Source organism: Candoia aspera, chromosome 1 (genome assembly GCF_035149785.1).
Source record: "Candoia aspera isolate rCanAsp1 chromosome 1, rCanAsp1.hap2, whole genome shotgun sequence".
NCBI classification, from domain to species: domain Eukaryota; kingdom Metazoa; phylum Chordata; class Lepidosauria; order Squamata; family Boidae; genus Candoia; species Candoia aspera.
This window is the reverse complement of record NC_086153.1, coordinates 35,539,398-35,563,971: the sequence shown is the minus strand read 5'-3', so window position 1 is coordinate 35,563,971 and position 24,574 is coordinate 35,539,398. Positions and strand designations below refer to the sequence as shown.

General features: G+C 40.8%; 1 protein-coding gene across 1 annotated transcript; it reads left to right on the top strand.

Moving 5' to 3' along the window:
• Positions 1–579: 579 nt before the first annotated feature.
• On the top strand, positions 580–10,943 carry GTF2A1L (general transcription factor IIA subunit 1 like). Its single transcript, XM_063301696.1, has 6 exons — positions 580–787; positions 2,602–2,698; positions 4,841–5,406; positions 5,712–5,999; positions 7,708–7,797; positions 10,754–10,943. Exons 1-6 carry the CDS (start codon positions 740–742, stop codon positions 10,859–10,861), a joined length of 1,197 nt encoding a protein of 398 aa, XP_063157766.1. The 5' UTR covers positions 580–739; the 3' UTR covers positions 10,862–10,943.
• The last annotated feature ends 13,631 nt before the right edge of the window (positions 10,944–24,574 follow it).

Sequence of the window (24,574 nt, the reverse complement as noted above, 5' to 3'; positions counted from 1 at the left end):
AGTGCAGTGATTTTGGTGAAGCGGGTGCTGGAGGCCACTTTTGGCCTGCTGAATATGAGTGGCCAGTCTATTGTGCATTGCACAGATACGATCTTCCAGGAGTAAAACCATAGCCTGACCTAATGGCAACATAATTCTGTGAAAATGTTTCCTTTTTCATCTCTAGTGTCACTCAGAATGGCTGCACACCATATTAAGCCTGAATTTTGAAGAATTCCTTGCTTGCTACTTGTTCACTCCTGCTGACTCTTCCCGCCTGCAGAATAGACTAAACAAATAATAAACACTACCGTGATATGGAAGGCAAGGGAGTTGGGCTTGTTCTCCTCCTGAGCCATAGTAACTTTTTATAACAAAGCAGTTACAATGAGTAGCCTCATTCAAATGTTGGTCAAGCTTGACAAAAGAATAAACAAACTTTTCTGGGCTTATTCTCATTTAAGGGAATAATAAGTACATAACTTTGATGTCAGTCTATCTTGTTTATAATGTATGCATCAAAGGTATATAAAATATACATTCAAGAGCATCTTCTTCTAACATGGGCATGCTCTAAATGTGTGCAGTTCAGTTCTCAGAATTATCAGCAATGGCCATGTTGTTGGGGAGTGATAAGGCTACATGTTCACCTCAGAAGCAGCCGAAGTAGAGAAGACAATTCAAGAAAACTACAGTTGTTTAATGATGTTTAATTTTTTATTTAAATAATACCTCTTTAGGTGTTGCTGCAGGCAGAGGAATGCATCAATTCACTACCTCTACAACACCAGCAGTAGCAGCTGAACTAGTATGTAGCTTTGATATTTCCATATAATTTTAACATTTCAAAAAGGGTGAGAATGTACATTCTGTATTGTAAAGAAGTACTTTCTTGCTCTTTGTCTTCAGTAATTATAAACAATTTGGGAAAACATCAACTATAGTTAAGGAAACATTTATATAATAACTGCAACAAATTATAGAGATGGTTGGTTAGTTTAAAAGAATTTAGAACTGATTTGGTTCTGGACAGAAGAACTGTTAAGTTACTTTACTGCAACCCTAAATACAAGAATTAGGAAATGAATTTCACTGGAATCTCTGGGTTCACTTTTTAATACGTTTGCACTGGGAATATTGTGGTTGGTTAGTTAGGAGCCATTGAATTGTGGTCAACTGTTGATGACACTATGAAGAAATCTTCATTCTCTTGACCTGTCTTAGTAATAACTCAGAAGTTTTCCAAATACATTCTAATGATTGCTTTGATCCTGTCCATCTACCTTACTCGTTGTCTTCCATATCTTCTACTTCCCTCAAGTTTACTAAAATAGTTTTTTCTAAACCATTACCTGCTGATAATTGCCTCAAGGGCGCAGTCCATTATCATTTGGCCTACAGCTGACTGACTGATGGTTCTTGCACACCATGGTACTCCTAGTAACTGAATCCAAATACATAATTTGAGATCCTATCTCCTTTCATTTGCTCTTTCTCAGTACACTGTTTTCACAGTAATACATTACCATGGAAAGATACCAATACATTACCATGGAAAGGAAAATGATGGTAGAAGCAGCAAGAAAATATGGGTGGGTTACAAATGAGACTCCCTGTAAAACGTCATGAAGTAAGGTGAAGCACTTGAACAACAGAAAAAGCACACACAAAAAAGCTGAAGCTATATACCCATTTACATTGGACTAGGTACTTTATGTATGCATGGGTGTATGTGTGTGTGTATGTGTGTACACACAAAGACGATTGCATTGCAAAAGTATTCAAAGCATCTTCCATTTATTAGATGATATTTAGGTCTTCTATCTCCCTCACTGGAAGTCTTCAGGTAGAAGCTAGAGAACCATTTCTTGGGTCTGCTCTAGCGTGGACTACAATTGGACGGCTCCTCCAACCCCACGGTTCAGCGAAAAGAATTCATCTAGATGAAGATCCTTTGTTTACTTTGTTTATTTATTTATCAAATTTTTATCACTGCTCATCTCCCCCCACAAGGAGGGACTCTGGGCGGTTGTTGGAGGAATAGAATCATTTGCAACGTCCCTAAATTTCACTTTTTAAAAGAACAATCCCCATCCTCCAGTAGGATTCTCTAAAATGACTAAAACATGTTCAAACACCTAGCTGTGCTCAAGAGAAAAATGTTTTTTTTTCCTCCTTAATGGACACAGAATTCAAAATACAATTTTTCTTAAATGGCAATTTTTTTAGGGATCTGTAAAATAAGAAAGGAGATGCAAAAAATTATGTCTTTTTCAAAGAGCCATAGCCAGAGTGTAGAAATGCAGAATTAAAGTATTGGCTGGAATTTTATATCAGAGGAACCACATCTTGCATTTTGAAATTAATGGGTATTTCTAGCCCTTACAGTGATAAGGAAAGGGACTTCAAAAGAGGTAAGAAATCTGCGTAAACCAAATAAAATTCAACATGATTTTCTGCCACATGGGACAAAGTTTTGAGGCCCTAATTCCTCCTCTTGTACAAAATAAAGTTGCATAGTTTATGTTAATGAAACAGAACATAGGCTGCTCTGAGCTAGGATAGTACAACTTTGGATATAATCATTAAGTGAATTTTCCTGATAAGCTTTCTTTTATTTAGGGGTCTTCCAGGTCTAGTGGGGCAATCCTTTCTCTGCCTTCTGGCCTTACCTATCCTATCCAAATACCTCCTGGTGTGACTCTTCAGACAGCTTCTGGTAAGAGTTAATGGTATAGCCTTGAGCATTATTTATGCAGTGGGCAAAATAATAATAATAATAAAAAATCTTACCAGGCAATTGCAACAGGGAAATAGTGAAGTGTGGGTGTTAATAGTTGAGAATTCTGTAAACTTAATACTTAATAATTGGGCCTGGTTCTCTCTGAATGAATTTTGTAAATCAAGTGCTTGTTGTAAGGAATTCTTTTCCCACTTCCCAAAGAACTTCAGCTTTCAGGGTTCTTTGTGGAGAGGGCTTTAAAACATCTATTTATTGTATGGAGCAGTGTTTCTCAACCTCGTCAAATTTAAGATGTGTGGGCTTCAACTCCCATGCTGGCTGGTGAATACTGGGAGTTGAAGTCATACATCTTAAGGTTGCCAAGGTTGAGAAACACTGGTATAGAGAAATACCCTAAGAAGAGAGGGAAAACTGCAGTGTGGACAAGTGTGTGTTTAGGGGAAAAATAATAACAATGATGATTTGATCGACTAACACTGTTGCTTGGAATTTAATTAAAGAACCTTGCATGCTGGAAGGGAACCAGCATAGCCAATGTGAATTTCCTATAACCTTAAGTTCAGAAGCACAACATGAAGCAATAGATAAGAGATGGCACTGGGGCAAGGCATCCTGGCTTAGTAGAAAGGTGGCTTGTGTACTTTTGAGAGCAGTTAAGGCAATGGGAAATCATCTAGGAGAGCTTTCCCCAGCGTGGTACCCTCTGGATATTGTAAAATCCTTTCCCAGTGCTGAGTTGAAGTGTGGGCCATCCAGCCTTCAGACAGCAGACAACAATTTGGGCATGAAATTTGCTTGCCTTATTTTTCTATTGCCTCTTTTCCCTCCCTTGACTTCCCTCCAAGATAAATAAAGATTTTATTTGTCTTTGGACGGTGTCAGAATAAGGGTGAGACAGCTACTTAAACACCAGGAGAGCTAAGCATGACTTAAACCTTTCTCGCACATTGGCTGAAGAGGGTTGAAGGCAGGGTCATATCTGTGCTGCAGTTACAGTACGTGCAAGTGGAGAAAGGTCCCTAGAGTTCATGGTCATGCTGGTTCTGAATTGTATAAGGGCAGCTCATCTGTAGGGCATTAGATTGAGGAAGAGAAATGTAAGAAATAAAGAAGGGAATATTTGCTGAAGGGGGAAGGTATGATCTTTCACTTACCCAAAGATAGATGGAAGGAACATTCGCCTTCTCCCTCCTTAGTAAACAAACTAAGAAATGATGTTTGTGAGTATGTAATTGTGTGTATCAGCCTGAATCAGTCCCTTTGCAGGATAAAGCTTCCTCATTGGTTTAGTGCTGACCGAATGAGTGGCTGGGCCAAAATCACCCAGTCGGCTTCTATGCCAAAGGGAAGGCTAGAAGCTGAGTCGCCCTGCTCCTAGTCCAGCGCCTTAAAAGTTAACCACTCTACCACGCTGGCCTGCGCTCTTTCTCTCTGTATATGAAATATAAAGATAATGTGATGAACAGCCTCCCAATGCAGAGAGTCTGGCCTGTGTACAGTGGTGGTCCAATGGGAAAATAATCAGTGTGATGGGGAATGTAGAAGGGGCAATGGGCATTTCTAGGAGGGTGAGCCCTGCCCCATGTTTTCCTTAAAAAGAAAATAAAAAAAAATCATATTAACTTTTCAGGAACACTGGAGGCAAAGTATTTGCTGGAGGAGCATTTTTCTCCATCTCCCTGGAACCACCCCTGCCTGTATATCCATTTCTGCCTTATTACAAAGTTGAATTAACTGTTGATGGATAGCGGTTGGAGGGAGGTAACAGTTTGGGTGGCAAAAGAGTGGCCATAAAAATGGAATAAAACCAATAAATAAATAAATACATACATACATACATACTAGACATTCTGGTTGGCTGGTGTTTTCGTTAGGGCTGGGCAGTGCATCAGAGTCCATTCTTGAAAGATGCTGGAGCGCCCACTTTCCAAAGGAGCTCTGCCTTTTCCTGGAATTGGGCAGCTGCCACCTTGTCTTGGAAAAAGACCCGCCACTTTAAAAAGCTGCAGGCAAGTGGTGTGTCTGCAGCCCTGCACGCAGTGAAGGACCTTTTTGGACTAAAATCCAAAATGCTGGATAGTCCTGACCTGCACAATTTCTGTTTTTTCCTTCTTGTAGGGCACTTGTATAAAGTCAATATGCCTGTGGTTGTCACCCAGGCTCCGGGTGGAGGAACTGCCATCCAGACTCCCGTTCAACAAATATTCCAGCAGGTGGGGCGGCAGTCCTTGATGCTGCAGCAGGCCCCAGCCAGCGCCATACAGGCTAGCACATCTCCTCTTCAAGAACCCGGTGGTGGTAGCTTGCTGGCCTCAAAGCCTGCTGTATCCCACCACCTAAGGATGGCGGGGAAAGACTTGCCGGGGTCTGCTGCTGCCAAGCCAGAAGCCATCAGGAGTCAGGAGGAAGCTGCCGTGGGGGCCCTGGTAAGCCTGCAGCCCTCAAGTTCTTTAGAGACTCCCCAGACAGTGGATACAACTGTCCCTGTAGCAAAGTCATCTGGAGTAGACAACGCGAGGTCCAGAGAAGCAAGAGAAGGCATTTCTTCTGGTGGGGGAGAGTTGTCGGTGAATCTGGAGCAGCCCTTGGATCCTGATGATATAATTGAGCTGATAATTATGGGCAATGACTTGGATGACAGTGCCCTTCTCTCTGATGAAACCAGCCTCTCTTTTGTTGAAGAGGTAACTCTGCTTTTTTTTCTTCTATTTTAAAATAATTTTAATGTAACTACTACTTCTTTGAGGAGAGCTTATAGATATAATTTTAAAAATGTATTCATACACAGCTTGAATAGAAATGTGGAATGAGCATCGCCATCCATCCCATTTAAAATCAGTAGCAAAAGACCTGTTGATTTTGGTGGAATTCAACAGCCTCAATAGTTTTAATGTTTGGGGGGACAGGGAGTATCATTTTAAAAAGATATATCTCTTGACTTCATGCTTCTGGCTGTGCCGTAGTCTTTCAGACCCTCCCTCCCTTTCAGCTAGATACCAGTGTGCAGATGGAATCAGATCTCATGGCCCAGAAAGACATTTCCAATGATCTTGAAGAAATCATTCAACTAGATGGGACAAGTGACCTCTCTCCCAAAGCAGAAATAGAAAGCCCAAGAGATGGAGAAGATGAGGAGCTTGTTGGTATAATTGATGCTGAAGATTTAAAAGTCCTGGATGAGGAAGAAGAGGAGGAAGGTGAAAATAGCACTTCAGACAATCAGTCTCTCAACAGCACTAGTGATGCTGATGAACCCTCAGTTGATGTTATTGAGGAGGTAAAGCTTCTGAATTTCTTCAATGATTTTGCTTTCACTTTTGCAGTGTAGGCTCAGTTTGCATAAAGAAAACAGAACTAGAGTGGATCTTTAGAGCTGTCTGTTTCAGCTCCTCCACTGATGAACTACTGCATCCTTTCTCAGCTATAAAGACCTCTAATGAAGGTGTTCTGTTCCACTATTGAACAGGGCATCATTCTTAATGTTCAGTCTAAATTTTCTTTCTTATAATTTGAACCCATTAGTTAAACAAGACTGGACGACCTGGAGCCTTCCAGATATTTTGACTACAGTTTCTATGGTCCCTTGCTATTGGGCCCATTGGCTGGGTCCAATGGGTGTTGAAGTCCAAAACACCGGGAGAGCACCTGATTGCTGCCTTCTCTGTGGAGTGATAGAGACAAGTTTGCCCTATCATCTTTGTGAGAGCCCTTCAGCTATTTGAACATGGCTATCAGGTCACATCTTAATCATCCATTCTGTAGATTAAATGCACATTATTCCTTCAAGCTTCCCTCAAAGGACTTGAGGAAAACACCGATCACCCACTCAAATCTAGTGCTCATAATTGCGTACACTTGTAGTGCAGGTATTACAATGATGGGAAATCTACATGTGTGTGTTTGTTGACACATAGCCTAAATTAAGGAGGGATTATAAATTTGCAGTGTTCATCTCTGGACAAAACACTAACTCTCGATATTTCTAAGCAAGCTTAAATTGAACAGTGAGTCCTTTGTATGATCTGTTTTGGTCTGGTTTGCAACCTCATTTAAGTATCACATTAGAAAACAACTTGTTTCTTATTGCTTCTGGCAATTGGGTATGCGTGCCATAGATGGATTTGGACTCTGCAAATCTCAAAGCTACTCCCTATCCTAGTTCTACAGAGCAATTTTTCGTTGTCCTTTTTAAAAGATCAAGGTTTGGTGCTGAACAGTATTTAATTAGGGAAATGTGCAAATGCCTGGTTAAATAAAGGGTGCAGAATCTACCTCCCAGAAGGAGAAAAGGAGAGTGGAGAAGTCATTGAGACAAGGCGCACATCATTTGAGGGATGAAGGTGAGGAAAGGTGAACTGAATGTATTAGCAGAAAAAGTGAGCTGAAGCCATTCATTGCTAACCTGCCTCCCCGGCCCCCAGAACCTCCTCCTCCTCTTCTACAGACGGACAACAGATAGATAGTGGTTCTTTTGGGGAGGCATATTTGCCTGAGAGCTCAGTTTAGTATCTGTAAAATAGAAACCATGGATGCCTCAATAATGTTTAGTAACCTGCCATCAGGAAGGTGGAGCTTGCAGCATACCTGCTGGAGGGGTAGTACTGATGCAGAGCAGTCTCTCTTCCTTCCCTAAGCTCGTCCACTTGAAAAGGCAGAACAGAGCACTGAGGAGGTGATGTGCTCAGCTTGGGCGCAAGTCAGTTCAGTAGAGGCTGGCAACCATCTGTGATGCTCTTTGAATTAGATCCTACTTTGCAGGTCCTGCATCAGGTACAGAGGTGGACAGGAGCTCCATGACTTTGCCCTGTGGATTGTTTGATCCTGGTTGTAGTAGTAGGAGCTGAAGACATCCTTGATAAGCACTCCCGCTGTTTCTGAACTGCAGTATATTATACTGAGGGTTAGGTACAGCACATTTTACTAACATAGCTCAATGCCGGTCAGAACGCTTTAGGTTAAACTTTTGGGGTGTTTGTTTCTTGCAGGACCCTTTAAATTCTGGTGACGATGTTAGTGAACAGGAAACACCTGATGTTTTTGACACCGATAATATAATTGTATGCCAATATGACAAGGTACGGTTAAGTATTTTGCTTTTTAAATGAAGCCTGAGACTTCAAGTCAGCCTTCCTTAACTTCAAGTATGTCAGGACTACATCTCCCACAATGGCTGGAGATTTGAGAAAGTGTAGTTCTCTTTACATATTTCTATAGTGCCAGACTGGGGAAGGTTACTTTAAGACCTTCTAACCCCTGTTAAATACAATATATTGTGATTTTTATTTTTCACTCTACACAGAAACAAAAACCTGGACTTTTCTAATTAGTGAACACTCCAAAAGGTAGTTGCATTGGTATTCTCCCTGATGCATGAATCTGTATGATATGTTATAAGGATTATACAATATTCCAACCCAGAATGGCTGTTTCAAGTAATCTGGGAATGGTCTGATCCTAGAGCAGACCATTTTGGGGATTGGAATATTCCACGAGGGGGTGCATTATAAACCCTGGATACATTTATATTTTTAGGCATGCACTTAAAAATAGCTTGGGTTCTGCAACCAAATGTATATTTTACACAAGAATTGGCACAGAAGTAACTAAGCAGCATGTTTGCTTAACTCCCCTTTAAGCATCGTCTCTTCTGTTCATGCTGTTGAATAGCTTGTTCGTTCATTCCTGTGTTCATGGGCTAGTGAAAGATTACAGCAAAAAGTGGGAGAAAGAGCCCATGGTGAATGATGGCCTCTTTGGTCATCTGTCGTTTTTTTGCTGAGGTTTCAGAAATCTGTGCAAAGAGAATAAAAAGTGAGCAGAACAATGTGGGTAAAAGTTGAGATTCTTTAAAAGAATTGGACCTTAAGAGATCTAATCATCTTGCATGTTTGTGAATTCCCCCCCCCCCCAAATCTTAGATAACTGGTGATCATGTGCATGTGTCCTTAGACACATTGCATTTTTAATAACTGGGTGGTGTGGAGGTGGGGAAAGAATTAGATAAATGGAAAACGGAACTTGGCATAACTTAGATGAACAGGTGTTTGAACAGCTGTTGCTTCATTTCTCTTTGCTTCAGAGCTGGCAGGGCTTATTTCCAAAACCTTGCTTGGGACAATTCTGATTAAGTCAAAGTGGGAAAGAGTAAATCATAAAGACTCAAGTGATGTTCAAACATATCTATACACACCACTGAGGTAAACAGATTTAATACTTTCTCAGTTGCCCAGGAGATCGTGAGAACAGTAGCTTGATGGCTGTGAGAAAGACATACAGGTAATCCTCACTTAACAACCATTCATTTAGCGATGGGTTGGACTTAACAACAGTGTTGAAAAAACTACTTATGACTGGTTCTCACACTGTTTCAGTGTCCCCCCTGGTCACGTGTTCACGATTTGGGTGCTTGGCAACCGGTTCAGATTTATGACAGTTGCAGTGTCCTGTGGTCATGTGATCATCATTTTCGACCTTCCCAGCTGGCTTCTGGCAAGCAAAATCAAGGGGGAACTGCTTGATTCGCTTAACAACTATGTGGTTCACTTAGTGCCTGCACTTAACAAATGCCACAAAAATGGTCATAAAATTGGGTCAGATTCACTGTTTGCTTAACAACTGAAATTCTGGTTCCACTTGGGGTTGTTAAGCAAGGACTACCTGTAAAGATCCTTAATGGGAATTCTCAGTACTTTTTCGAGGTTCTTTCATGAAAATCATGCAAGTGCTGTCCCATATTTTATTTATTTATTTATTTATTGAACTTCTCGACCGTCCAGCTTGTATACAATGACTCTGGGTGGTTTACAACAATAAAAAATAACATCACTAAAAATACAATGCAATAAATATAAATATATAGAAATATAATATACATATAAAAATACAAATATAAAATATAAATACAAGATGGCAAATCAAGATCTTACTGTTGGCATCATCATGGTGCCAACCATCTCTATGTATAGCTATTGCCCCTCCCACCCCAAGCTAGGTGGCATAACCAGGTTTTAACCCACTTCCTGAAGGCCAGGAGAGTGGGGGCCTGTCTTACCTCCGGGGATAGCTTATTCCAAAGGGCAGGCATGATGGCAGAGAAGGCCCTCCTCCTGGACCCTGCCAATCGGCAATCCCTCATGGACAGGGTCCATAGCATGTCCTCTCTGCCTGACTGGGTAGGATGGGTTGATGTCACGGGGGTGAGGCAGTCCCTCAGGTAACCTGGACCCATGCCATGTAGGGCTTTAAAGGTGATAACCAACACCAGCACCCAATGTAGCTCATGCAGCAAAGGTGTTATATGTGCCCTCCATAGGGCTCCGAAGACTGCTCGCACAGCCGCATTTTGCACCAGTTGTAGCTTCCGGATACTCTTCAAAGGTAGCTCCATACAGAGCGCATTACAGCAGTCTATACGGGAGATGACTAGGGCATGACTGACTGACTGGAGGGACTCTCGATCCAGGAAAGGGCATAGCTGGTTATTATGAGAGAGACCAGCAAATTCAGGGGAACCACAAGATTTGCCACACTATGAAAAATCTTTAGGGTTCTCTACCCCCAAAGAAGATAAACTTGAAAACCCCCCCAATAAGGAATGAGCATAATCAGTGGCCTTGCTGTCAGTTGGGAAAGGGACAAAAAATGGAGAATGGATTAATAGAGTATCCCAGAAGATATCATGACTGGAATTCTAACAGGAAGTTTCTTTCTATAATGCTTTTTCTGCTTCTAAATTACTGTAAGGTTTGCATTGTTGACTTGACCCCAACGGTTTGGGTTCTACTATTAGAATGATACATCAAGTAACTCTTACTTTTTTGTTGCTTATAAAAGAAAGCATCTTTTCTTTTAATGGACTTTCAAATCACTTGGATGCAAATTTATTTATTCTATTTCTATAGCCACCCAGAGTCACTTGCTGAGATGGGTGGCTAGAGAAATCGAATAAATAAATAAATAAAATAAAAAATAAAAAAATAAAAAAAGTTTTCAAAGCCATTACTGAGGGATCCCATCTTTGTTTTTTACTAGGTTCAGCGAAGTAAGAACAGATGGAAATTCTACTTGAAAGATGGTGTCATGTGCTTTGGGGGAAAGGACTACATTTTCTCCAAAGCGATTGGAGATGCAGAGTGGTGAAACTTACAGAAATATCTGCAGTATTTTTTAAAACTATTTTGTAAAATTCAGTAAGAAAATACTGAAATTTTGTGTTCTGAAAAAAAAACCCTCACATGGGCAAGGTATGAGACTAATAAAAAAATCCAGTGTTGACAATTACTGTGTGTTGATCAATGTCCAGTTAATTCATATGAGTCAGTATATATGCACGCTCCTTTCCTAGTTTGGTGCCCTCCAGATAGATTCTCTCTCTCTCTCTCTCTCTCTCACACACACACACACACACGCTCCCTTTAAATGGACATATATCATTCAGGGTGGCTTATGGCAAGCAAAATCAATATAAAAACTGAAAACGTTTTGAAGACAAAGAACGGAAAACATACATCTAATAAATTATGAAGCGAGCAAAGACAAGGAATAGCATCTTCTGGAATTAGCATTGCCTCTGGAGAGAATGTCTTCCTACAAAGAAAGCTCATAAGAACATAAGAATACCCCTGCTGGCCAAGGCCCATCTGAGGCAAGTATTTTGTTTTTCACGTTGGCTAACCAGAGGCTTCTGGAATGCTCCCAAAAGGAGATGGACAAGCGCTAGTGCGCTGCTAAATGTTTAACCACTGGCTCTTCTGGTTCCATTGCTACCACCGTGCTGCTAGCTGCCAAACAGCTGGTGCTGCGCTAGGCATCTGGGCTCAGCTCTGCTTTCAACCGGCTTGCAGAATTCCCCAAAATTTAATGGCTCTCATGAGCCGGTACGAGCCAGCTCTAGCACACCACGACAGATCTGTATCTTTCTCCCATCAGCTTAGGAATGCTGAGTCCAACAAAGGCTGATCTTGGTCTCCATAGCTATCTTTCATCCATTTATCCTTCCTTTTTAAAAAAAAAAAAATGTAATTTACAACTGAGGACCGGTCACATAATTATAGATAAAACATGTTATTTGTGTTTTAAAATACATTATTTTTTCCCCCATGAAATGGTTCTTATTCCCAAGTAACATATATAATCATCTAAAAGTGCACTCTTCATGCTTCTTCCCCCATAATCAGCATGGAGAGTGTACTTTCAGATGACCATAGACCCTGAACTAAATGATTATCTGCCTAATTGCTGGGAAATAGTTATATAACCATCAATAGTCAGTTTCGTTTAGACTAAAGTCATGACTCCCCTTCAAAGACATTTAAGTTGGTTGCTGTCACCATTTCCTGTGGAAATGCATCCTTCTGCTTGTCTCATAGGCTAAACTCTATGATATATGGAATGTATGGCATATAGTCACCTCTCTGGTTTATTACAATCAGCCAAAATGTTGCAAAAACTGGGTGCAAATATTGTAAGGCACCCGTTAGGAGGATATCACATTACATGAAAATTCAGATAGTCCTTTTTTAGTGACTGCAATTGGCTCTGACGACTCAGTCATTAAGCAAGATGGTTGCTAAGTGAACACATGACAGACATGAAGATTGCTGATCGCTGCTGTCTCATTCAGATCAAGTTCTCTCATATAGTGTCTTGTGGCTGACCCATTTTCCCTCTTTTTTTGCCCCCTTGCAGGGTGGAGAGATTGCTTAAACAAGCTATCTCTTCTGAGCTGCTTTTCTCCACAGGCAGCACTTCCCTAGAAAAGTGCTAAGGGCAAGTTAACAAGCTCAGCTCTGTGACCTTAATTAGTTGATTAGAACCCTCCCCTGGCTGGCAGCTGCAGCCTGAAACTGACCAGATCTTAATCAGTTTCACACTGAAAGCTTTTGTTGTCATAAATGCCTGCACTGATTGGAAAATGAATTGGTTATTACCATCCTTTTTGTGAATGATTGCTCTCTGAGGGAGTTGCTAAACCAGGACTACCTGTTACCAGAAAAAATGAATTTGGGTTTTGGTTTTATAAAAGAGTCCTGACTGTGGGGCATGTTGTAATTTCAGAAACACAGGAAATACAACATCAGACCTAAAGTAGAAAAGTATTTAATACACATGAGACTGAGGTTTTGTGCATGTGCATGTGCATGTACATACAAAATTCTGCTGGAACTCTTCCCGCATCAGCATAACAGTGCCTTTTCTGCAGGGCATATGTGATTGCTTGACTCTTTGTATGTTAGTTGATTGTGTCTTGACTAGAATTAGGCAATGCTGTGAGGTCTTCTGAAGAAGGGCTAAGGCAAGAAGAAAGGGTGCCTGGGGGTGTGGCTTCTTGGTGGTCATCCCCACTTGGTGAAACCTTTCACCTGGAAGTACAGGGAGCAAAGCTGAAAAGGCCACCTTGACCTTGTTCTAGCAAGCTTTCGGTGTGGATGGTAGACCTTGGCGATTGTGGATGCAGCACGAAATAAACACAATTCCTTCTGGAAAAATATTGAGATTTTTTATTTTGGGTGTCAAATGATTTAGGTACGTCTGTGTGGGCAAATTAGCATTTGTTACGTAGCTGCAAATCTGGATTGTTTGGTGCACAGGTAAACCACTCACCTCATAGTCAAAGAGACTACTTCCCATTTTTGGACAGTTAGGCCCATAGACCAGATGGGATGTCTCCGCAGATAGTAGCTCCTGGTTGACCTTGTCTGGACTTGGAAGTTAAGCAAGATTAGGTCTGGCTACAACTTAGATGGAAGACCAATAGGGAACAGCAGGACTCTAGGCCAGTGTTTCTCAACCTTGGCAACTTTAAGACATGTGGACTTCAACTCCCAGAATGGCTGGGGAATCTTGGAAGTTGAAGTCCACACATCTTAAAGTTGCCAAGGTTGAGAAACACTGCATTAGGCTAATTCTTGGAAGAAAGAAATGGCAAGCTATTTCCAAGAAAACTACATGATTGTGTCTATGTAGCCACAAGTGATCAAACTTGACTTGGGAGCATATTTGTCTTAATATAGGTGGGAAACAAACAGCCTCACCCTATTTAATTAATGACTGATAGAAATGTATGGTCATAAACCATCAGTTTGTCTGACTGCAGGATTGTGAACAGATTCAAACTCATTGCAATTTTAAAGAACATGATGCAAGAGCAAGAAAATAACCTCTTTCCCTTCTGATATCATACAACCATGCCTTTTCCCCCCCATAGTTCTGAAATGTTGATAAATATGGCTAAGGGCTACATCTGGCCTTTTGGGTAGTGTGCTATGGCTGCATTCCAAAAAGAAATAGGTGGGGACGTGACAAAAACAAACTCGCTTCATTCACATTTAATTAAAACTAAATACTGTTAACATGATTATTCTCTAGTCATGTATATAATAATTTTCCTTCTGGGCATAAAAAAGCCCATGTAGTAATAGATTTTGGAGATCTCTGAGAATGACATCCAGAGCTTTAGATGTTGCAATGTAACCCTAGGATCTCAGATTGCACACTATCCTAAGCATCCTGCAGTTTGTTCACTTTGGGCTCAGTACAGAGGGAAGGAACCTGCAGTCCCTGAATTTCCTTTTCTTGGCCTCCTACCCCTCTGAGATAGGAGCAGATGGAAACTGTAGTGAAAGCATATCGTAGCTGATAAAATATGAAACTCCCAGAAATTCTCCCTTAAACAGTCTTGCCCACATATATGATGTGGCCCACTCATTTTAGGATCCTAGGCCTGTCCCCCAAATGTCTATACATATATACCCATCACAGATTCCGTTTTGGGTTAAGTCTTTTATATATACAGAATCCAGAAAATACATAGTCAAGGAAATTTAAGTCTGAGCAAAGAAAAAGAAAAGGAAACATTGCTAAAATTGATTTACACCAGCCCCATTCACTGTACCTCCCTATTCCTTTCTATCCTTGCAAACTATCCTTGTTTCCACCCTGTCCATACATGCAAGGCTTTCTGTTCCCACCTGTCTTTCTTTGGGGATCTCATCAGCTCCATCCAACAACAGCTTTCTCAGTCTTTCCCTTCCTCTTGACCTGTTGACTCTTCCTGCATATATTAGTTTTGCAATTCAATCATTTATTCATTCTTTCTATATAAGCAAACCACCTCAATGTATTTCTTTTACACCTGGCACTCACTTTTGTATCCATGTTCCTTCGGCACTCATTTATTACTAATCCCAATTCTTGTTCTACCGCTCATATCTCTTGAGTACCCCATTCCCAATGCATATACTCTTCTGTTTTTCCTGACATAACACAACTCTTACTTCCATTTAAGAAAGTAGGAAGAAACACATTCCTGTCTGTAGGCATTTCTTCATTCCTCACAATAGACAGCATACTACCATGCATTTCCCCATTTTTAGTAAACATTCTACCAAGGTATACCATGTCATTTACTTGCTGAATTTTGCCACTTACAGTATATGTAACTCATAATCTTTCGCTCCATTTTCCTTGTGAAACACACCTACTGTAGTCCTAGATACACCAATCTTCAGGTGCATACACCTTCTTGTAGCTAACTAACACTTCTTCTCAATCACCTCAGTTCTCAGCCAACAGTGCAGCATCTTCTGCATAAACAAAAGTACAGGTGCAATCATGTCCACAACCAATGCTGCTACTATCACCACAAACATTAATTTGTTACGTCTTTCCCATAAATATATTAAACAACCAATGGTCACAATCCATCCTTGCCTTAATCCCTGCTCAGTGCTGACACATTTGCTAAGAATTCCATTTATTCTCATAATACTTTACTTCCATCATTCCATGTATTTAGCAACCAAATTCGACTCCATATTTGTGTAAAAATGCCATAGTTAAAGCTTATTCGTTTTATCATGCACTGTCCCTAAATCAACACATATAAATACAATTACTTTCTCACTAGTGCCCTGAAACACTGCCAGCCTCTGTGTTAGCTGTTGTTTGCGGGGTATTCAAACCATGCCATCAGCTGTCTGTTATTGTCCAGGTTTTTGTGGTCTCAAGGACACTTGCAACACTAGCCTCCTTTTGTGGCTTCAGTCTCTTTCTGAATCACAAATGAATGTTCCCCACTATTTCATAGACATGATAACAAATGGATGGTGAGAGAATAAGAAAGCAAGCGGATTCAAGCTCTATTACTTTGTGAAATTATATACAGGTTTAATATGCTAGCTGAATTGCCACTGAGGGAAACAGCATCAAGAACTGAGGAGCCACTTGATCCCAGCTGGACCAATTGAATGTGCTGCAATAATGGTTTTCTGTTCAGTGCAGTTTGGTATTAGTTGCTGATTTTATTAGCTTCTGCCTCTCTTATAGCAACATTTAAGGGGTGAGCAAAACATATATAGGTCTTTGCCCCCAAACACTAAGCGTCCTTCTAGACTAGTGTTTTTCAAACCTGGCAACTTTTGGAGGCTTGGACTTCAATTCCCAGAATTCCCCAGCCAATTCTAGAAGATGCAGTAAAGTTGCTAGTGGAGAAATGAAAGAGAGAAGGGAGCAGGGGCATCTGCAGGGTAAGGTCAAAAAGGCAGAGATTGTGGCCAGAATGATGTGATCAAAGCTCTGCTGCTCCATTAGGAAGAAGGATTCTAAAGTTTCCATGACTTTTGAATGGTCTAATCCAGGCACAGCTCCTTTGGCAGTGAATAAAAGACCATGGTAATGCCAGGAATAGGTCTCTGTCGCAGAGCAATAGAAACCACATGATTTGTACCCAGATACAGAATTCATAATTAATTCTACATTCAGTTTCAGTGCTTGGCACCTCCAGATAAGACTGGAAAGGCCCTGTCTAAAACCATGTAAGGCTATTGGCAGTCTAAGATCACATATTATGTTAATTGTGGCTCAGTTGAAAAACTATGGCTAAGAAAATACCATAGCTTGGGCAAAGCCAACCAGTGTGGCCTATTCTGAGCTGGGATGTACCAATGATCTGACTAAGTAGAAACAGCTTTTCAAATGAAAGCAGAACTTAGGACCTTTTGTTATAGAATTTTGATATACTCAAATTACAGCCAGTGTGTAATGGTTTGTGTCGGACAGCTGCAAAGTACTCAGATGTATCATCATTCTGCTGTTGCAGCAGGTTTGTCACAAACCAAACTCAGATCTTATTGGCAGTTTTTTTTTAACTGTGGCATTAAAACTTTTTAAGTTCCCAGCTGAGAAATCAATGGAAGCATAATTAACTCTGATTTACGTTCTAAAGGCATTTGTATTCCTGCATTAAGGACATGTTCCATTATGTTATCTACAGAAGTGTCGATTCATTCTCCAGCAAATCCATGCAAAGTGTCTTGCTAATTTCCCCTTTTCTATAGTCATAAACTGAGAGTGTATTGGGGCAATGCATCATTCTGGATTTGAAAGAAATTGCTTGCTAATTTCTTCTGCAAGCATGTTTGCAGGCTGGCAGACTGACCGAACTGAAAAAATCCTAATCAAAACTGAAAGTGTAATAACACTGTAATGAGATTATAGGTGTATTTCACAAAGAAAGCTTGAGGCTTGGCAACAAGAAGAATGTGTCAGAAACACAATTCACATTTGGTTTTTAAATGACAGAATGAGATCTATATTTTCATTAGAATTTCTGTAAGAAACAGGTATCTTGTTACATGTTCCTCCAGTTGACAAATTCTGGAACAGCTCTACCATGAATTATTTTCTTTAGATAAGAAATAAACTTACCCTTTTTGTTTGAGGTTATATAATGGGACCTGCAAGAAACTGTTACTAGAAGAGAGCTCCCGGTTTAGGGTTCTACCTGCTCTATTTTCCTTTCTTCCCAATTTTCCATACCTTCTTCCAAGAAGGTCAGCCATAATTCCATGATCATTGAAAGTCCTCACATTATGTTCAATATATTGTATCTCCCACATTAGTGCTGATATTCTCCTGGAAGTTCTTTTTGATTTGATTCCATGGTCAGTTAGAATGTCAAGTCTTCATTGAGTTGTCTTAGGTGCTCATTCATTCATTCATTCATTCATTCATGTGTGTGTGTGTGTATTTGTATGTATATATATGAGAATGAGAAAGCTAGTATGTAGAGATTAAGGTGCTGGACTAGGAGTAGCAGATCCAGTCTTCCCTTAGGCATGAAAGCTGTCTGGGTAACTTTGGGTCAATCACTTTATCTCAGTCCCAAGGAGTCAAAAAATATCAACTACCAACCCACCCACCTTAGACCAATGTAATAGATTATGGCCATATACCTTCAGTGAAGGGACCTTCATATCTATTTATCTGTAAATGTTGGGGCTTCATTCATGTGCATGGCTGCTGTTGTTTCAGTTCATTGGAAAGTACTGAATTAAGTAGCAGTTTGAAGAATGTTGTAATGGTTGCCTATTCTAAAACACTGTCAGACTCATGAACAGGAATTCAAAGATATCTGATTTATTAAAGAATAGTATGCAGGATCACAGAGAAAGCTGAGAATGATGAAAGTGTGCCAAATTCAAATTAAAAACCCTCGGTGCAAATGAAATCCCTCCCCCCGTAGAATCTTCTCAACTTCACAATCCCAGGTGCTCCTAATGGCTTCTGATGGTCTGCGGGAAAAGGCCTTGAACAGATAACATAACCCAAACACATTCCATTGTACTGATTTCAGATACAGAGCTTGGTACAAGGTCTCACAGCAGCTGCCTCCCAAACAGAAACGCGCGTCAGCGCCATGGCATGTGAAACGTTACGATGTATAAACTACATTGAAACAGTGAACATGACATACTGCCCCCCCAAAATAAAGAATACATTAAGCAGCAGGCTTCAAAGGGTAAGCAAGGTGGAAATGGTGAACTAAATCAGGAGCATTAACATGGTGGGCAGACACCCATTCAGGATGAGGAAAGTGTTTCCATCGGACCAGATACTGAAGGGTGCCTCGAAGCTTGCGAGAATCAATGATGTCCTTGACTTCAAAGTGTTGTTGGCCATCAATCATAATTGGAACGGGAGGAGGAGGTTGAGGGTGCCAACGTGGTGAGTGGTGCACAGGCTTAAGCAAGCTGCAATGGAAAACTGGGTGCAAGCGTTTCAAATTGTGAGGCAGTTCCAATTTAACAGTAACTGGATTGACAAGACCAACAATAGGAAAAGGACCAATGATTTTGGGAGCAAGTTTTTTAGAGGGTTGAGGAGTTTTGATAAATTTAGTAGATAGATACACCTGATCCCCAACTTTGAAGTTGTGTTGTAAAGAGCGATGCTTATCAGCTTGAGACTTGTAAGCAGCATGGGCGTCAGCCAAAGCTTGCTGAATGACTGCCAGGAATTAGATAGCTTAACAGCCCAGTCAGATGTAGAACATGTTTGGGAAGGGGGCTGTGGCAGTTCAGGGATGGGAACAAAGTCGTGACCAGAAACCAAGTGAAAAGGGGTTTGTCCAGTACTTTGATGCACAGCATTGTTATAAGCAACTTCAGCAAAAAGGCAATAAGTCCACCCAATCGTCCTGAGGGTAGTTAATGTATGCTCTTAGAAACTGTTCAAGAGTGGAGTTCAAAATCTCAGTAGAACCGTCAGTCTGAGGATGGGACCATGTGGATAGTGCTTGTTTGATGCCAATCAATTTTAAAAATGATTTCCAAAACTGGGAAGTAAACTGTGTCCCACGGTCACTGACCAAACAGGAGGGGCTACCGTGGAGGTGGTAGATATGGAGGAGAAATAGGCACACCAATTGTGGGGCTGACGGGATGGATGTACATGGAATGAAATGCGCTTGCTTGGAGAAAAAGTCTTTTACAACCCAAATTACAGTTTTCTTCTGACTGGGAGGAAGATCCACAATAAAATCCATAGAAATCTTGTCCCAGGGATGGGACGGGCTGGCCACTGGCTGTAGAAGCCTCTGTGGTTTCCCCCCCTTTTGTTTTGACATGGCACAAACAGGACAAGAAGCAACATAGTCTTTTACATCACGTCTTAAGGTTGGCCACCAAAATTGATGATGAACCAAATGCAAGGTTTTGACAAAACCAAAGTGTCCAGCAAGTTTATCATCATGGGAACACTGCAAAACATCAGCTCTTAAAGTTTCAGGCACATAAAGGCGGTGTTCCACCCACGCCAGACCGTTTTCAAAAGAAACATTGTCTCTATTAGCTAGCAACCAAGTGTCAGATTTCAGTGCCTGGAGAAAGTCCTTCTGTAACTGACAAGGAACTTGCACTTTCCGCTTCCCAGACTGGGCTGGGGGTGGGGATGCCTGCGCACGGGTCTGGCTCCAGGTGACAGCAACTAAGCCCAGTTGTGGTTCAGTGAGAACCATCCCAACCACATCTGCTACTTGGTCAAGGTCCTGAGGTAAACGTGACAAAGCATCGGCCAGAAAGTTTTTCTTTCCCGGAATAAATTTTAACTGGAAGTTAAAGTGACTGAAAAATTGAGCCCAGCGAATTTGTTTTGGACTGAGATGCTGGGGGGTGTGGAGGGCTTCCAAATTCCTGTGATTGGTCCAAACCTTGAAAGGGCATTTAGGCCTTCCAGGAGGTGACGCCAGGCTTCCAAAGCGGCTTTTACAGCAAAAGCCTCCTTTTCCCAAACATGCCACTGGCATTCAGTTTCAGAAAATTTTCTGGACAAATAAGCACAGGGTTTTAAGTGATTTTCAGAATCTCTTTGTAATAATATAGCCCCAACTGAGGAGTCAGAAGCATCAACTTGGACCACAAAGGGGCATTCAGGATCAGGGTGCTGTAGAATAAGCTCAGCAGTAAAGAGGGTTTTTAACTTCTCAAATGCTGCCTGGCATTCAGGCATCCAATTCAGCACTGCCCCAGGGTTTTTTACTTTGTGTGTCTCCCCCAAGCCCTTGGTACGGAGTAAATCAGTGAGGGGCAAGGCAATCTCAGCGAACCCCTGGATAAATTGGCGATAATAATTACTGAACCCGAGGAAACTTTGCAATTGCCTCCGGGTGCGGGGACGTTCCCAACTTAGAATCGCCTGAATTTTTGCAGGGTCCATCTCAATACCCTTGTTAGACACCCGATAGCCCAGATAGTCAAGTTGGGTTTTGTGAAATTCACATTTGGAAAGTTTGGCATAGAGTTTGGCATCTCTAAGTTTGCGTAACACCTGTTTGAGGAGGCGTTCGTGTTCCTCCTCAGTTTCAGTGTAAATGAGATCATCTAAGTAAACCAGGACCCCTTTAAACAAATGATCATGTAAAACTTCATTAATCAACTGCATGAAGATTCCGGGTGCCCCTGCTAACCCAAAAGGGAGGACTTTGTACTGAAACGATCCTAGTGGGCAATTAAAAGCAGTTTTCCACTCATCCCCAGCTCTTATGCAAATGTGGAAATAGGCTTCGTGAAGATCGAGCTTGGAGAAAATCTTGCCCTTTGACAAATGAGCTAACATGTCCTTCATGTTTCATCATTCTCAGCTTTATGTAATGGTTGCCTATTCTAGAACACTGTCAGACTCATGAACAGGAATTCAAAGATATCTGATTTATTAAAGAATAGTATGCAGGATCGCAGAGAAAGCTGAGAATGATTAAAGCGTGCCAAATTCAAACTGAAAAAGCCTCGGTGCAAATGAAATCCCTCCCCCTGTAGAATCTTCTCAAGTTCACAGTCCCAGGTGCTCCTAACGGCTTCTGATGGTCTGTGGGAAAAGGCCTTGAGCAGATAACATAATTCCAAACACATTCCATTGTAATGAATTCAGATACAGAGCTTGGCACAAGGTCTCACAGCAGCTCCCTCCCAAACAGAAACGTGCGTCAGCGCCATGGCATGTGAAACGTTACGATGTATAAACTACATTGAAACAGTGAACATGACAAATGTATATCTATAATAGCATGAGAAACACTATCAAACTTTACTGAATTTTAAGCTATGATCATACTATGCCATAGTATATTAAAGAAGCCAGAAACAAGTGAAGGTCAATCCCGCAGATAAGCAAAACATTCATGGGTTGCTTTATCGATTCCTAGTTTGTGCTCTTTTAGCTGCTCTTGCCTGCATCTTAATGGGTTAGCTAGAGCAGAATTACAAACTAGAAGCCTCAGGCTGCCTGGGGCCTACAAAGCTTTTTGATGCAGTTCCTACAAAAGTTGCCACCAAATTGTAATTTTCTATGTAGTAGAAGGGAAAAATTATTGAATACATGACTGGAAAATAATCTTATTACATATATTTGATGTTTATTAACATAAAACTTAGGCTGTTTGCCCTGGATATTTCTAATCTTTTTTGACGTGGAGCTCCTTAAAGACCTGTAGAGCTCTCAACCCAGAAAGAAAGTGTAATCCTGAGTTTAGCTTGTGCAGTGTATAGACACATACCAGGAATAAGCCATGAAGCAACAAGCAACCCATGCATCCTCCTACATCCCACTGTGCTGACGTGGCACATTTAGCTTCAGTCTCCCAATACCAGGTGGAGCAGAATAAAGACAAAGCAGAGCCTCCAAACCCTACTTATCCCAGCATGCCAGAAGGCTACCATTGTTGGTGGTGTTGAATAGAGCTGAGGGGTCCAGGAGAGCACAGGATACCCAAAGCCATCTCATTCCCAAACAATCATTGGTCCAGAACTCCATCAAACCAGTATGATCAAGAGATGACTGGAACTGAACAGCCATTAGCTTTATTTTAGTAGTTCTAGTCATGTTGTTGTTGCCATTTTTAAAATGTGAAATAAAAACTTACCTTTAATTAGGTTCTGTGATCTGGCTGCCTTTTAGCCCCATCATTCTCTTCACAAGGAAAGTTGCAATGTCAACAATTCATTGGCAGCCCTTGGAAAAGGTTCAGTATAGGGACATAGTCCACAGACTGGGTTTCAACTCTAAGAATAACAGTTTCAGTTACAGGATCTCAGTATCAGGAAAGTCCTGTGCTAAGAGCTTGCAGAGCGCCCATGTCTCTTCACAGCCGTTCTGACATACTGTAGATAACTTTCTGCATGCTGAGTGGCAGCAACTGGCAAGGCCAAAGCAGTCAGAGATTTACTCACCCACCCTTCTCCTCACACAACCTTTTAAGTTTATCAACATGTACACCTCCCTTGATACAGATGTGCACATCTCCTCCAGTGTGAGACTTCTTTCCATACTTAACTGCTGCATGGGGAAGAGGAGAACAATCTTTAACATAGCTTGATTCTAACAAAGATTCTTGCCTCTTCTTGACCGATAGGGGGCTCCCCTGTGGCATAGGCAGTTCCAAGCTGGAGGATGCAGTGATAGGACCCAATATAAGGCATTTTCCTGTCCTTAAAAGTAATTGGGAGTTATCCATTTAAAGAGAAGAACACATGTTAATTATCCATGATAGAGGTCATCTAAAAAAAAACATTTTGCAGGGAAGAATTTATAAGAGAAGGTTTTTGGAATATTTGAAAATTCTCTTTGTCATGTAACCTTATAGGAGGTGAAGTATTATTAAGTTTATTTATACTTGTGATGAAGAGTGGAAGTAATTTCTTTAAATATTTTTTCTTTTTCTTATTTTTTTTTCCTCTTTCTCCTTTTTTTTTCTTTTCTCTTGCAATTTCTTTTCTCTATTTTTCTTTTCCTTTTTGAGTTTAGTTTGTCTTGTCTTTTATTATTGTTTTTTCAAAAAATTCAATAAAGATTATTAAAAAAAGAAAAAAGAAAATTCTTTTTGTGTACAGACAGACACATACACAATAGAGATGTAGCGCTTCCTGACAGCATCTAAGTTTTCTGTTTTTCACTGTTGCCAAATACTGTCCATGGTTCTTAGGATAATGGACCTTTTAAATTGCTTGTGCAGCTTCTAAATTAAAAACTTGAGCCAAAAGGGGGAACGGGGACTTGTGATCAATGTAGGTAAGTATAAAACACATCATTCTTGATGTGTCTGAAGTCTAATCATTTTGAGAATTCTTCCAGTAATATAACATAATGAGAGAAAGACAAGCAAATAAAAATTGCAGGGATTTCCCTAGGGATAACACTTCAGCTCCAACAAGTTATCAAAAAATATGCTTTTATCTATTGTTTCAAGCCTGTAAAATGGCAGGCATTATTTTCTTTTAATAAATAAAAAAGTACATAAGTTGTAGTTTGTTCAGGATTTCCAACTGGCCTAAAAATATAACCAGATTTGGGGGATGTTCAATCCTTCATGGGCTGTTGGTTCTCAAATCCCATCAGCCCCAGCCAAGAATGCAGTGGTCATGGATGATGGGACTTGTGTTTCCAAGGGGCCAGAGACTCCTCACCCTTGCTATATGAGAATTTGATGCACAGGTGAAGCTTTTCATGGACCGGAGTTTTTAATTTTGTTTTTTTGGGGAACTGCTTTCTATCTAGTCAGACCAATGGTTGATATAGCTCAGTACCATTTATTGTTTGCAGTGATTCTCCAGGATTCAGAAAGTGTCCTTGAGAACAAGTGGACTGAACTTGGGACTTTTCAGATGCAAAGCAAAAGCTTAATTGCTAAGCTATGTTCCCTTACTCAACTCCTAGGCTGTGTTCACACCTTGGGTCAAGGCATGGATTAATTCATCATGTTTACTGAATTCATCACGTTTATTGAAGTTAGGCACAATTGCCATGGAATTAGCCACAATGGCTAGGTTCACAAAACACGCAAAGCCAAAACCAAATGACTCTGAGTTAGTGTAATGTGTGAATCACTTTCTCTGGGCCCCTCAGGTCCATCTGGGCTTAAACAAGTAAGTTCTGGCTCAGAAGACAGTCAAATACACAGGCCTATTTCTGCTTTAAAAAATAAATAGTGGTAGAGGTTCTGGCAGTGTGAAGTGCTGTGTTGAACTAAATTGCAGCAAAATAAGCAGAATACAAAAGTTCTAACAGTGGCTGTAGATTTTG